Genomic DNA, 13,629 nt, shown 5'->3' with positions numbered 1-13,629 from the left:
CATACATCTTTTCAAATTAGTGTTTTCATTTTCTTTGGGTAAATACCCAAGAGTGGAATTACTGGATCATATGTTATTTCTATTTATAATTTTTTTGAGAAACTTCCATACTATTGTCCACCGAGGTTGCACTAATTTACATTCCTACCAACAGCCTACAGGGTTCCTTTTTCTCATTCTCATCAACACTTGTTATTTCTTATCTTTTCGATCCTAGCCTTTCTGACTGGTGTGAAGTAATATCTCATTGTGGTATTGATTTGCATTTCCCTGATGATGAGTGATACTGAGCATCTTCTTGTGTGTCCTTTTGCCATATATATGTATTCTTTAGAAAAATGTCAAGGTTTTCAGCCCATTTTTAAATCAGATAATTTGTTTTATTGGTGTTGATTTGTGTAATTTCTTTATGAATTGTGGATATTAACCTTTTATTGGACATATCACTTGCAAATATCTTTTCCTATTCAGTAGGTTAACTTTTTGTTTTGTTAATGGTTTCCTTTATTGTGCAGAAGCTTTTTAGTTTGGAGTGTCCCAGTAATTTTTTTTTGCTTTTGTTTTCCTTGCCTGATGAGACATATCTATATCTGTATATCCATAAATATGTTGGTAAGGCCAATGTCTAAGAGATTACTGCCTATGTTATCTTTTTTGTAGCTTTATGGTTTCAGGGCTCACATTTATCTCTTAATCTATTTTAGTTTATTTTTGTATATGATGTAGGAAAATGATCCAGTTTCCTTTTTCTGCATATCCCTGTCCAGTTTCCCCAGCCCACTTATTGAAGAGACTCCCTTTTCCCCATTGTGTATTCTTGCTTCATGGTCATAGATTAATGGCCTACATAAGCATGGGTTTATTTCTGGGTTCTCTATCCGATTCTATTGATCTGTGTGTCTTTGTCTTAGTGATATACTGTTTTGATTACTGTAGCTTTGTAGTATATCTTGAAATCTGCTACTATAGTGTCTCCAGCTTTCTTCTTTATCAAGATTGCTTTGGCTACTTAGGGTCTTTTGTGTTTGCATACAAATTTTAAGATTGCTTATTCCAGGTCTGTGAAAAATGCTGTTGGTGTTTTGATAGGGATTGCAGTGACTCTCTAAATTGCTTTGGGTACTATGTACATTTTAACAATATTCATTTTTCCAATCCATGAGCATGGAATATCTTTCCAGTTATTTTTAATCTTCTTCAATTTCTTTCACTTATATCTTAAAGTTTTCAGAGTACAGATCTTTCACCTCCTTGTTTAAATGTATTTCTAAGTATTTCATTCATTTTGGTTCAACTGCAAATGGGATTATTTTCTTAATTTCACTTTCTGCTACTTGGTTATTTTATATAATATTTTTTGATAACTTCTAGATTTTCCTCTAGAATTTTCTGCAAGCAGTGTAGCAGGGGAACTTTTTATTATTGATAATAATATTATTATTCACAGGAATGGTATGTGAGGTAGGGCTTCTCATTAATTTATATTTCTGCCTATTGGTGAGATGGAATATACTTTTTGTGGCTGTTTATAACAGTAGCAATACAACAATAGTACTGATGAAAGAAAACTTTTAGTACTTGCTATGTGCTAGGCACTATATTAATTGATTTGCTCTAAAGCTACTCTATGAGGTAATTAGTATTATTAGCCCCATTTCACAGATGAGGAAACTGAGGTAAATATTCAGCCAGAGATCCGGAGCAGAGTGAGGTTTCAAAACCAGACAATGTGGCTTCAGAGATGTATGCTTTCAACAACTACACAATCTTGTGTTTTGCTATTGAGAACAGATGAGAGAATGCAGTTTGGGTTCTTAGTGGTTTTATAGTTGCAGTCCTTTCTTGCATTCTTGCCTTCAGGTTAATGGGCTGTCTCTGTATTATCAAACATTCCCCTCATTTTTTCTTATTTTTGCAGCTTGATTTTATCAAAGGAATCAAGCCCTACATTGTGTTTTGATTCAGATCTGTCTAAAGACAGACTATTGCCCAATTGCTAGAGGTTCTCTTATTGCACAATATTTAACAGTATTGGGGGGTATAGTCTCTGTCATCAAATATGTTCTTATACTTCAAATACAAGGCTGATAGGTTATAGTGAAATAATCTACTTAAAAGTTGAGCTGTGACAGTTATATTTCTTTAGTTTTCGAAGTGGGAATGGATGGTCTGAACCAAATTATCATAGGAGTTGTGGTTAAGCATTCCTTAAAAACCACTTGCACTTCTTGAAATCCTCACCTCTAGTAGGTTCAGCAAAAGTTTATTTGAAGTCTGGTTGTCCCGTGTGTGGCTTGGGTGTACAGAACACACAGTGTGTCACAGAACTTAAAAATCCATGTTCTTTCATTCAGTGTTCATATAAATGCAAGTAGCTATCAGGTAGCTTTCTAATTAGGGGGATACAGACTATGTGTGTGCGTATGTATATGTGTGTGATGGAGAAAATGACATGAAGAAAAATAGTGAAATAAAGGGGGAGGGGGATGTTGGTTGGAGCAATTTAGGATTGTTATTTTGTATATAATGATATCATGGCCTTCCTGAGAAAATGATTGTAGAGCAGAAACCTAAGAAAGTGAGGAATCAAGCTATCTGTATATCTAAGGAAAGCAGAGGAAACACTTGGTGACAAGGTCCTGAAGTGACTATGCTTGGAATCTTCAAGAATAGCAGGGAGACAGCATGGTGGAAAGGAGGGAGTGGGGTAGTGGGAGATGATATTTGACAAGGAGCAGTGCAGGTAATGTGCCAACCTTCACTCTGGGGAGGAGATCCATGGAAGTTGATCTGAGCTCTGACTTACATTTAGCAGAGTCTCGGGCAAAAGTTAAGTGGGTGGAGGTGGGAGCATAAGCAAAAATGTCAAGAGGGGACTAGAGGGTAGCAGTGGAGTGAGAATAAACTGAATATAATAATTTATAAGTACAGTGGTGAGGATTTGTTAATGGAGTAGATATGAGAGCAGAGAGAAGGAGGAATCAAGGATAACACCAAGGTTGTTGGCCCCAGCACCAAAAAGTTGGATTGCCAAGATTAGAACGGCTATGAGAGGAAGATTGGAGGTAAGCCAAGAGGGACCGCAGGAGTCAGTTTTGGACATACTGAGTCTGAGAGTTCTATTAGACACACAGGTGATGTCCTTAATAAAACCTGGACACTCCCTTAAGGAACTACAAAATGACAATACAAGGGTGGCATGCATTTTTTTAACACCATTTCTTTTTTATCATATATATTTTATAAAGAACTCAAATATTTTTGAAAGTAATCTGATGAAATCAATTCAGTCAATAAATACACATTATGGAAAAATTTCTCATAACACATACGTTTGTATTTTAGGTCTTCCCTCTGGATTCCATTGTCTTTAAGAACAATTTAATGTTGAGTAGTCTGTTATATATCATGTACATAAATGATGTATTTACTTTCAATAGTTTAATATTTCTGCTTTACTGACCTTGCCAGTCACCCATCAACATGGCCTATAATCAAATACATTTTCTTAGAGTGAGAGGTATGTAATATTTAAAGGTATGCTGGATGATTCTTTTGTAATATGAGAGATCCTCCTTTGCTTCACTTTCTTTGGTTTGTATATTTGCATCTGTTTTCAACAAACAGGTACATTTATAACTTAACAGCAACAGTGAAAAAGAAGCAACTCAATTAAAAAAATGAGTGAAGGACTTGAATAGGCATCTCTCCAAAGGAGATATACAAATGACCAATGAACATGTGAAAGATGCCTAAAATCACTAGCTGTTAGGGAAATGCAAGTCAAAACCATGATGAGACACTTCATACCCATTAAGATGGCCATTGTAAAAATAATGAAAATAACGAGTATTGACAAGGTTGTGGAGAAATTGGAACCTTTGGACATTGCTGGTGAGAAAGCAAAATGGTGCAGCTGCTATGGAAAACAGGTTGGTGGTTCCTCAAAAAGTTAAATATAGAATGCTCATATTGCCCATCAATTCCACTTCTAGCTATACACCTAAAAGAATTAAAAACAGTGCAACAGATACTTGTATGTCCATGTTCATTGCTGCATTATTCACAATAGCCAAAGAGTGGAGATATACATGTGTTCACTAACAGATGAATGGGTGAACAAATTGTGGTATATATATATATAGTGGAATATTATTCAGCCATAAAAAATGAAGTTCTGATACATAGTACAAAATGGATGAACCCTTAAGATGTTTTGCTGAGTGAACTAAGGCACACAAAAAAGGACAAATAGTGTGTAATTCCATTTATATGTGGTATCTAGAATGAAAACATTCTTGAAGACAAGTAGAATAAAAGTTACCAGGGGTTGGGGGTAAGGGAAGTGAGAGTTACTGCTTAATAGAGAGTTTCAGGAGATGAAAACGTGTGGAAATAGAGGTGATGGTTATATAAAGAATATACTTAATGTTACCACATGGTGCACGTGAAAATGGTTAAAGTAGTAAATTTTATGTTATGTGTATTTTGCCACAATAAAGAATACAGCCAACAAATATTGTCTGCCACATACTGTATGCTCAATAAGTATTTATTAACTAAGTAAATTTTTGGAAAGAGGGAAGGAGGGAGGGAGGCAAGAGGTAAGGAAAGGAGGGAGGGAAAAGAGGAGGAAGGAAGGGAGAGGGAGAAAGAGGGGAGGAAGCAAGGGAGGAAAGAGGAAAGAAGGAAGGGAGGAAGAGGAGGGAGGGAGGAAGGAAGGAAGGACTGAAGGAGAGAGGGAGGGAAGGAGGAAAAAATTCTTTAAAGCTCAGACATTTCTAATTTTGATGAAGCCTCGCTTATCTATTTTTCTTTGGTTGTTTGTACTTTAGGTGCTTTATCTAAGAAACCATTGCCAAACCCAAGGTTACAGGGATTTATACAGTTTAGGTCTTTAACTATTTTGAATTAATTTTTATATTTGTGAGAATTAGAGCTGTAACTTAATTCTTTTTTGTGGAATTCCAGTTATCCCAGCACAATTTATCAAAAAGTCTTCTCTTAATTGTCTTGGCACCCTAGTGGAAAATCAGTTCGCTAGTGAAGTGATCTATCACCATAGATGCATGGGTTCCCTACTGGACTCTCAGCTGTATTCATTTGATTTCCATGTCCATCCTTACTTATCACACAGTCTTGATTATTGTATTAGGTATATGATCTTGAATGAGTCACCTGAGGTCTCTCAAAGCCTTGGTGTTCTCATCCATAGTTAGGAGACTAAACCAGAGAATACATTTAGAGCACATAATTGGCATTCAGTACATTATAGTTGCTTTTATTATTTTTATTATCATCTTATTGCACAAAGAGGTGGCCACAGGATTATATGCTGAAAGAACATCTATGAAGTTTGATAATAGAAAACATTTTCTTAATCCAAACATTTCATTTGACTTACTCATTGACTTTCCTGCCATACAATGGGTGACATTGTTTCCTCTGAAGGCACTCTACAAAGACTGCCTTCCTGTAACCCTACTCTACTTCACACCCATATTTGAGAGCATATTTTTCTTTTATAAAAACATTAATTTATCAAACACGATGAATCTGGATCGACATGGATTTTAGGAAAGGTGTCAAGTTTTGTTCAGGAAGCCTTTGCAATGGCCTGTGTTCCTCAAAAAAAGGCCTCAGTGACATCACCCTGGATTGCTGGGGGAGACTTTTTGGAGTGTATGTGTGCAAAGAGACACACTTTGATTTTTTTCATGGATGATTTTTTTTCATGGTAACATTAACGTTTTCAAAAGGGAGATAACGGGAGACATTATATACCAAAGATGACTTTGGATATCTTGTGAGGAATGATAGACATGAAACTGTAATGCTATATATGTGTCTGCTTTATTCATTATTGGTAAATTTCAGTATTTGTCCTTGAACTTTCATCATTAACTGATTTTGTTTGGTTATCACTTCTATTCCCGCCAGAAAAACTGTCTAGAATGTTTGTTTTCACAAAACAGATGTACATATACTTTCTCATCCTTATTTAAAGCTTATTTTTATTGGCTTTTCTATTCTGAACAAGCTGTGAAGTATGCATGAAATTAAACCATTTGACCAAGCACTCAAGATTCCATGATTTTGTCCCGTGTGATGGTTCAGTTTTGTGTTCTTATGTTGCACTCAGAGAGAGTCCAAGCAGCTCATTTTGTACCATATTTCTTAGGCCAGGAACAGTCTAAGCTATTTTTTTTTAGTGCCCTTTCCCCTGGTGGACAGCTAGCTGAAGCCTTTGGGAGTAAAAGTACTTCCCAGGACATAAACCCAACCCTTCCTCCCACAGCCATTTAAAATAGTTTAAAAATAACCCCCACTTAAAGTTTTGTGGCAGGCTATGACAACTTTATAAAAATTGTGTGTTTACTTTTCTCCTCTTTTTCATTTGTTAAAACACTGCTTATCACAGATTCCCGGAGAAATAAATTTATTGCCAAGCTATGAAAGAAAATTTCATTCCCTAGGGCATGTAGCAAAGTATAAGTTATTTAGAACCTTCTAGGTGCTCTTACACAATAGACTTACACACTGAAGTGAACTGTTCAGCCAGGTTGGGGAGTAGTGCTTGGAGAAAGGAATTCTGCTTTCTGGAGCTAAGTGCATAGATTCAAAGACACCATTCAGGCATTCCGTCATTCACATGTACCTTCGTCAACTATTCCATGAGTGCTTCCTGGATGCCAGGTACTGTTTAGGCCCTGGAGATCCAGGGGTGAACTAGACAGACAATGTCCCTAGTTTCATGGAACTTACATTGTAGGAAATAATTAAATTTAGAAATATTTCCATATTCTTTAAACATGTATATATAATCATATAATCACTGTAAGCCAAGACCTTAGAAAAATCCTCCATTTTTAGATTTGCCAAATCGTATTACCTTTCCCCCGGAAACCCCCCAGTTATTTCTCACGCCTTTCAGAGTGAAAGCCAGAGCCCCCACATTGTCTTGGAAGGTGCCACAGATCACCCTGGCTACCTGGAGCCCCTCACAGACTCCGGTCCAGACATCAACTTGTAGCCCCATGAACATGTCCAAGCTGTTCCAACTCAGAGCCTTTGACTTGTGGTTCCTTTTGCCTGGAATGCTCTTTCCCCAGATTTCCTTATGGCCAGCTCTCTTACTTACTTTGTTTCTCTACTGAAATATCCAGTCATTTGATAGGAGGGGACTTTTCCGGAATTGCTGATGCCTCTCTACACCCACCTGCTTATCCTGTTTGACTTTCCTCTCTAGCATCTTCTGTCATGCATGTATGTATGTATTTTACTCACTGCCTGTTCCCTGCCCACCCATTCCTCAGCTGAACGCAAGCTCCATGCATGCAGTGACTTTTGTCTTGTCCATTGCCATATCCTCAGTGCCTGGCAGAGAGTAGAGATGTACAGCGAATAGTCACTGAATGAATGAATCAAGGGAATGGTTTAATGTGATGTTGTGTCTAAGCTTTACTGCCTTTCAACAGCCTTGTTTCTTAATATTTTCATTCTTATTTTTTTTACACAATTATGCTAACATTTCATTAATTCAAAAGTACTTTACAAGAAAATAGGAGACTGGCTTCCAGTAAAAATGTTGTATCTGGACTTGGTACCAACCTCATAGATTTTAGTTTTGCAAGGAAAATCAGACTATAAAGTTAACATTATTACCAAAACTTCAATCCCAAGGATTTTCACAAAACCTGTTAAAAATGACAGCGTGAAAAAAAACCTCTTACACAGTAACTCAAAGTTCAGCTCTGCAGTGTACCCACAAACTGGCGGGACATTGATATCCTGATCTCAACTCAACAAATAAGGATGTTATGAAGAGCTATGTATTCACCTGCAGCAGTCACATAATGAATTTAGAGCCTAAAGCAGAGGTAAACTAATGTTCTTGAAAGTTCTCAGATTCTACACTAACAGGGTAACCTCTGCCCTGTGTGAAGGAAGACAAGTGGACTTAAAAAAATAAAAAATTCTCCAATCTAGTTTAATGGTGTAGTTCTTATTTTTTCCTGCTGGCTTGTGTTCCCAGCAGCTTTTAAAGACTTATTTCTCAACTATAGCTTCTTACCATATCCCAGCTGTGGAAAAAAGTCAGAAGTCTTTGTTCTAAGTTAGTTTCATGGCACTTAGTATTCACCTTTGCAAATGAAGTTTGGTGGGTTTTATTTCCCCCCCTCTCTATTCCTTGTTTTGTACTTGCAACATCTTCCACGATTGAATATTTCTTCTTGTCTGAAAATTCAAATTCAGTAATAAAGCATTCCTAGATAATCATACCAGATTTTACCTACTAGTGCTCACATACTTAATTGTTATGATAATGTTCATTTTGATTCACTGGACAAGTACATTAGCACATACCTGTGCTAGGCATCAGGATAGAAAGGTGAAAAGGGCTAATGCCTGTCCTTCATGTCTGACAATCGTGGGGTGTGATGTTGCTCTGAAATCACTGCTGTGGTCTCTCATTTCAGGAAGCTAATAAGCTACAAACTGTGCCTCTTTCTTTCTTCCCACAGTTATTTTTTAAAAAATTTTATTTATTTATTAGAGCATGAACAGGGGGAGGGAGAGGGAGAAGCAGTGAGCTGGACGCGGGGCTGGATCCCAGGACTCAGCCAGCCCCACTGAGCAGGGAGCCGGATGCGGGGCTGGATCCCAGGACCACGGGGTTATGACCTGAGCCAAAGGCAGACACTTAACAGCCTGAGCCACCCAGGCACCCCTCTTCCCACAGTTCTAATGTAAGTATGGACCTAGTGTTGTTCATGGTGCTGCAGAGAATAGTGGGAATAAAAGAATCCATGCCTTCCATGAGCATGAATATTCTGAGAAACAGTACAAGTGATCCATTGAAAATAGCAGGTAATAAGGCAGCACAGAGAAAATCGGAAATAAATAGCAATGGCCAGAAGGGTCACGGTGATCCAAAGGGCAGAGAATGGTCCCTGTGGAGTGGAGTGGTTGAGGAAAGCGGGTGTTACAGAGGCAGGTCTTGGGTGTTCAGCTGGAGGGGCCACATTGCCCTTGGTAGCCTCAGCTCATTGTGATAGGAAGCTGTGAACCTTTTCTTCCTGGACCCAGAAGAGACCACCACATCCTCCTGTCTGCAAAGCATTCTGCTTCATACTTATTTCCCCGAATGGCAGTGATGCCTCCAGAGGGCTGTGCTAGAGGAGGAGAAGGAGAAGAATGTGGTGTGGATTACAGGTCTGTCCTTCGGGGCTGGGAGCCCTGGGTGAGGTATGGGAATGTGTAAATGAGCTGGAACCTGGCCTTGCCCTGGATTGACGACTGTACCCCTCTATCCTTGGCATTGATACTTACCAAAATGTGATGGGAAGGAGGTATACGACTTGGTTCTCTCCATGACCAGCTGTCTCCTCTCTTTGGACCAGCAATAAGTTCCAGTTGGCACAACTTGATCTCAGAAAAATGTTTTCCCATAGAGCTATATAAGTAGACAGCCTATGCTTTGCTAATAGTGCCTTTGTCAAAAATATGTCAACTTCAGAAGCATTTTAGAATTTTAGAAATACTTTTGGAGGAAAATCATCATCCAAATAAGCCTTTGACTTTCTGTAGTGCTTCATAGTGAGGTCTTAGTCTCCTGAGACTGTTTTAGTTTTTTAAATGATTATTGTTTTGAAACCACTGATCTTTAATAGACCATTCCATACGTTTATTCTTTGAGTTACAATGGGCCTTGCATCTGTTCTCCATTTACTTGCCTATCACATCTTTCTTCCTCTTTTTCTCTTACTTGGGCTTGTTGAAAATGGTATTTTTGGTTGAGGTTATTTTAAGGTGGTGTTGAAATAAATCCTGGGACTGTCCTCTTATTCAACAACACATGTGCTTTTAAGCCTACACATCCAGGGTCATCCTACCAAAATAAATTATATGGACCCTGTACAAAACTCTCAAGTGCCTGACTTTTTATTTATGAGAGTTGGCTGCTGGCATAACGTTTGTAGTTTCCCCAGAGCAAAAATGGTCTCCCCTTTTCTTGTCTCTGCCTTTTCTAAGAATTCCTAGCAGTTAAGTAGCTACGGCTCTGTGTCCCCAACTATTTTAGCTTTATTATCCCTCTCAGGGAATTTTTTTTAAGTTTGTTAAATTTTGGCCAAATCTGTTTTAACAATTGAATAGGTAGATGGAACTCAACAACCTGCCCATTTATAGGCATTCAAGGCTATCTGAAGTCCAGATATTTCCTTCACCTTGACTTGAGCTGGGTAAAAATATCTATATAGGAAATTTGATTTTTTTTCTCTTTTAAAAGCAAATTTTGCAAAGCTTTTAGCTTTCCCAGAGTATAACATTATTTGTTGGAATTATTTGTTGGAAAGATTTGTAGGTGGCTTAAAAACCTGTAGAAATATGTCTATCAAGTGCCCAATTCCTCATGTGGAGAAGACGTAAATTTTCCAGAAAACTGGGGAAATATATAGATACTTTACCTTGGAAGCTGACACACTAAATTGGTATCCTTCTAATGTGCATATAATTCCAGAATCTATTGATTTTCAGTGTCCTTTTGTGCAACTACCCTAACAAAATAGGCTGGGTAGACATATCTATCTTTTCCCCCCTTACTTTTAAAAATTAGATCAAGCTTATCATGATGAACTTTTCAATCAATATCTGCCCACAGGTCTACCTAAATCCCTTGCATTAGGGATTTCTAACTGGATTTTCATCTTTCCAAATTTGAACCATCTTACTTCGTTTAATCTGGTTGGATTTGCTTCTATTCAGGTTCTGCCTTGAGGTGAGGGGGTAAAGTTGAAGATGTGAGCTTCACAGGCTGGATGGTAGTGGAAGAAGTGGAAGTAAGGATTATCGTCACATGCATAGACTCTCGTAGATCAGTGTATCTTCAAAAAATAATCGGTGGCATCTGGCATATGAACTGGCAATGGTTTGGGATATGCAAAAGGGAACCTGCTGAAAAGGTAAAGGCGGGCCAGGTTGTGGAAAGCCACAGCAGCAGGGAACCACTGGGGTTTTATATATGGAGTGACATGAATGGAGTGTATGATAGGATGACTGCTTGGGTGACAGTACTGGGAATAGATCGTGTGGTGGACATGTGCTGGCCTTGGCTGGTTACCCTCCATTCTTACCACTCCCTCTTGGGGACATGCCTGCTCTGTGCTCTGTCCCTGTGTTGGTATGGCTTGTGCCTCAAATCTGGCCACCATCGTGTCTTTGTTGGTTTAAGGATAAGCACATGACCCAATGAAAGGCAGTGAGTGTTTGCTTGGGCCTTTGGTACTTTTCTTCACTGGTAGGAGGTGTGGCTGGGTTGCTGGGGCCTCTGTGAGGAGAGAGCCAAGAGCCAGCAGAGACGGACCACTGAGAAATGAGGGTGAAGAGCTGGGCATTTTGAACCCCTGGCCAGTCTGAAGCCAGCGCTATCCCAGATGTGTATGGATGCATATTTCAGTAAGATCCTTTTTGACTTAAGCAATATGGGTTGAGATTTTTCTCTCTTGGTCCTGGAAGATTCCTGACAGAGGTGAAGTCAGATAATCTGCTGGCAGTATTACTCATTAGAAGCCTTTTGATAAATAGTCGGGGTGCTTGGTACAGAGTAGACACTCAACAAATTAATAACATTAATTAACAAATTAAAAGGGCTTAATTAAATTAAAAGCTGATGGATGGCAGCTGCCTAATTTTCATGGGGTTCTTTCATGGGTACTTTGCTTTGTATTATATCTGCCTCAAAATGATACGTTTTGAGGCAGCTTGGAAAAAGGATTATTTTTATGTAGTCTCAGTGTGTGTATCCCACTAGTATTTGTCTGTGTTATAGCAAAGAGGGGCCTTATAAAGGGCCGAATGTCCAAGTATTTCTTCTGGTTACATGTCATATATTTTCTTGGACTATGCTTTGTGATTTTTGCCCTTAGTTCTCCAATATCTGACCTCTGAATAAAATGGTCCTGGGAAAAGACTTTCATTGGTTTTACAGTTTTAAACAGATTATATCTGCCTTTGGGAGAAGGATTAGTGTTCATGATTATTCTATCAAATGGCTAGATTAGAGAACTCCTGAAGCCTCATTATGACCCCTTATTATTTGTTTAAACAATTTCATGTCAGTGGGGGAAAAAAGTGCTTTTTATTTTTAATTTTTTTGCAAACAAGTTTATTATGTAGCATTTTGCAATATGATTTTATTTTTCCAGTTTTGTTGAGACGTAATTGACATGCAACATTTGTGTTTAAGGCAGACGAGGTAATGATTTGCTATGTGTCCATATAACAAAATGAGCACAACAGGTCTAGTTAACATCTGTCCCTGCATATCACTGCAAATTTTTTTTCTTGGGATGAGAACTTCTAAGATCTACTCATTCAGCAACTTTCAAATATATAGTACAGTATTAGAAGTGCTTCTTTTTAAGTTGAAAAAACCAAATATCTTTTCTTCTGTTTAAAGAGATTATAACGATTCTAAATGGTCTCAGGAATGTTTTGTTGCTTCTCTTTTTCTTCTTTGTCAAGTAACTTTGCAAACACAATCATGTAGTCCACCTTTCTTATATTTGTCGCTACCACTACTTTAACAGTGGAAGATGAAGTCGTAGACATGAGGTAAACATTCAGTGGGAGCAAGAAGTAAGTCTCTGTTATGGATTTGTTTATTCATTACTCTTTATTAATAACTACAGAGGTACACACTGTTTTTTTTTCTCACACATGAACTTACATTATCCTGGAGCTCTGGCTTCAAACTTAAAACATCTTACTTAGCAACACAGGGACACCTACGTAAATAAAACCATTCAGAATTTCTAATAGGGTAGACATTTCTATAATTAAAGTATGGTTGGCTAGAAGTGTAATTTGATTTTTTAAATGGTTCTCCTGATGCTGGAGGATGTCATTACACCTTAGGATGTAAAACATGCCAATACTCATTTCCAGACTCTGTCCAGCTAGTCCTGGGACCACTTGAGGTACCAGACTTTCCAGGCTGTCATGACCACAATACCATGGAGAGTGGCTCCTCCAGACAAGATGAAGCAAACAGGCAGGGTTAAAATGGCCAACCGAGCTGCTCTGTACTGAATTATGAATGCTTTAGCTTTAGCCAGAGATTTTTACTTAAGTATGTAGCTCTCTAATTGAAATTTTAGGGAAAATGGAGGATAGGCTATTGAGAGCCATGATGCCTTACCTTATTTACAATATTAGTCTTGGACTGAAGAGATAGTGTAGAGGAGGGGCTTGGAGAAATGGATGTGGGAGTCAGATACTTCTGGTTTAAAATCTGGCTCTGCCACTCTGTAGCTGTGAGTCTGTGGGCAGTTGATTAACTCTTCACGCACTTCTATTTTATCATTTGTAAAATGGGGTAATCATGTCTGCTTTTTAGCTAGGGTTAGAAACAGGTATGGAGCACACTTAGTACAATACCTGGCACTTGCTAGTTGCTCAGTAAATCATAGTATTGCTGTTCTTATTACCCTTCTTTCACTCCCTCTGCCCAAGGGAGAAGTTAAAGGGACTCAGCCACAATTGTGCTTCCTTTTTTACCGTTGGCATTTCTGGAAAAGTAGTCCTGAATTGGCCTGACTGTGATTCTCAGCAGTTAGCTAGTGGGGG

At 38.3% G+C, this 13,629-nt stretch overlaps 1 protein-coding gene across 3 annotated transcripts in view; it reads left to right on the top strand.

Moving 5' to 3' along the window:
- Positions 1–13,629, top strand: part of MTMR7 (myotubularin related protein 7) — a 104,413-nt gene that overhangs the window by 15,104 nt on the left and 75,680 nt on the right. The window contains exon 1 of one of the 3 annotated variants that reach the window (XM_072763622.1): positions 11,431–11,457. The exons of the other annotated variants lie outside the window; for them this stretch is intronic. Within the exon in view, the coding sequence (XP_072619723.1) occupies positions 11,446–11,457 (12 nt within the window). The 5' untranslated portion in view covers positions 11,431–11,445. Of the gene's footprint in view, positions 1–11,430; positions 11,458–13,629 lie in introns of those variants that run through there. 3 annotated transcript variants of the gene reach the window in all.

This window comes from Vulpes vulpes, chromosome 7 (assembly GCF_048418805.1).
Source record: "Vulpes vulpes isolate BD-2025 chromosome 7, VulVul3, whole genome shotgun sequence".
In the NCBI taxonomy this organism is placed as follows: Eukaryota; Metazoa; Chordata; class Mammalia; order Carnivora; family Canidae; genus Vulpes; species Vulpes vulpes.
Note: the sequence above shows the minus strand (reverse complement) of the source record. Positions and strands in the feature narration are given on the sequence as shown.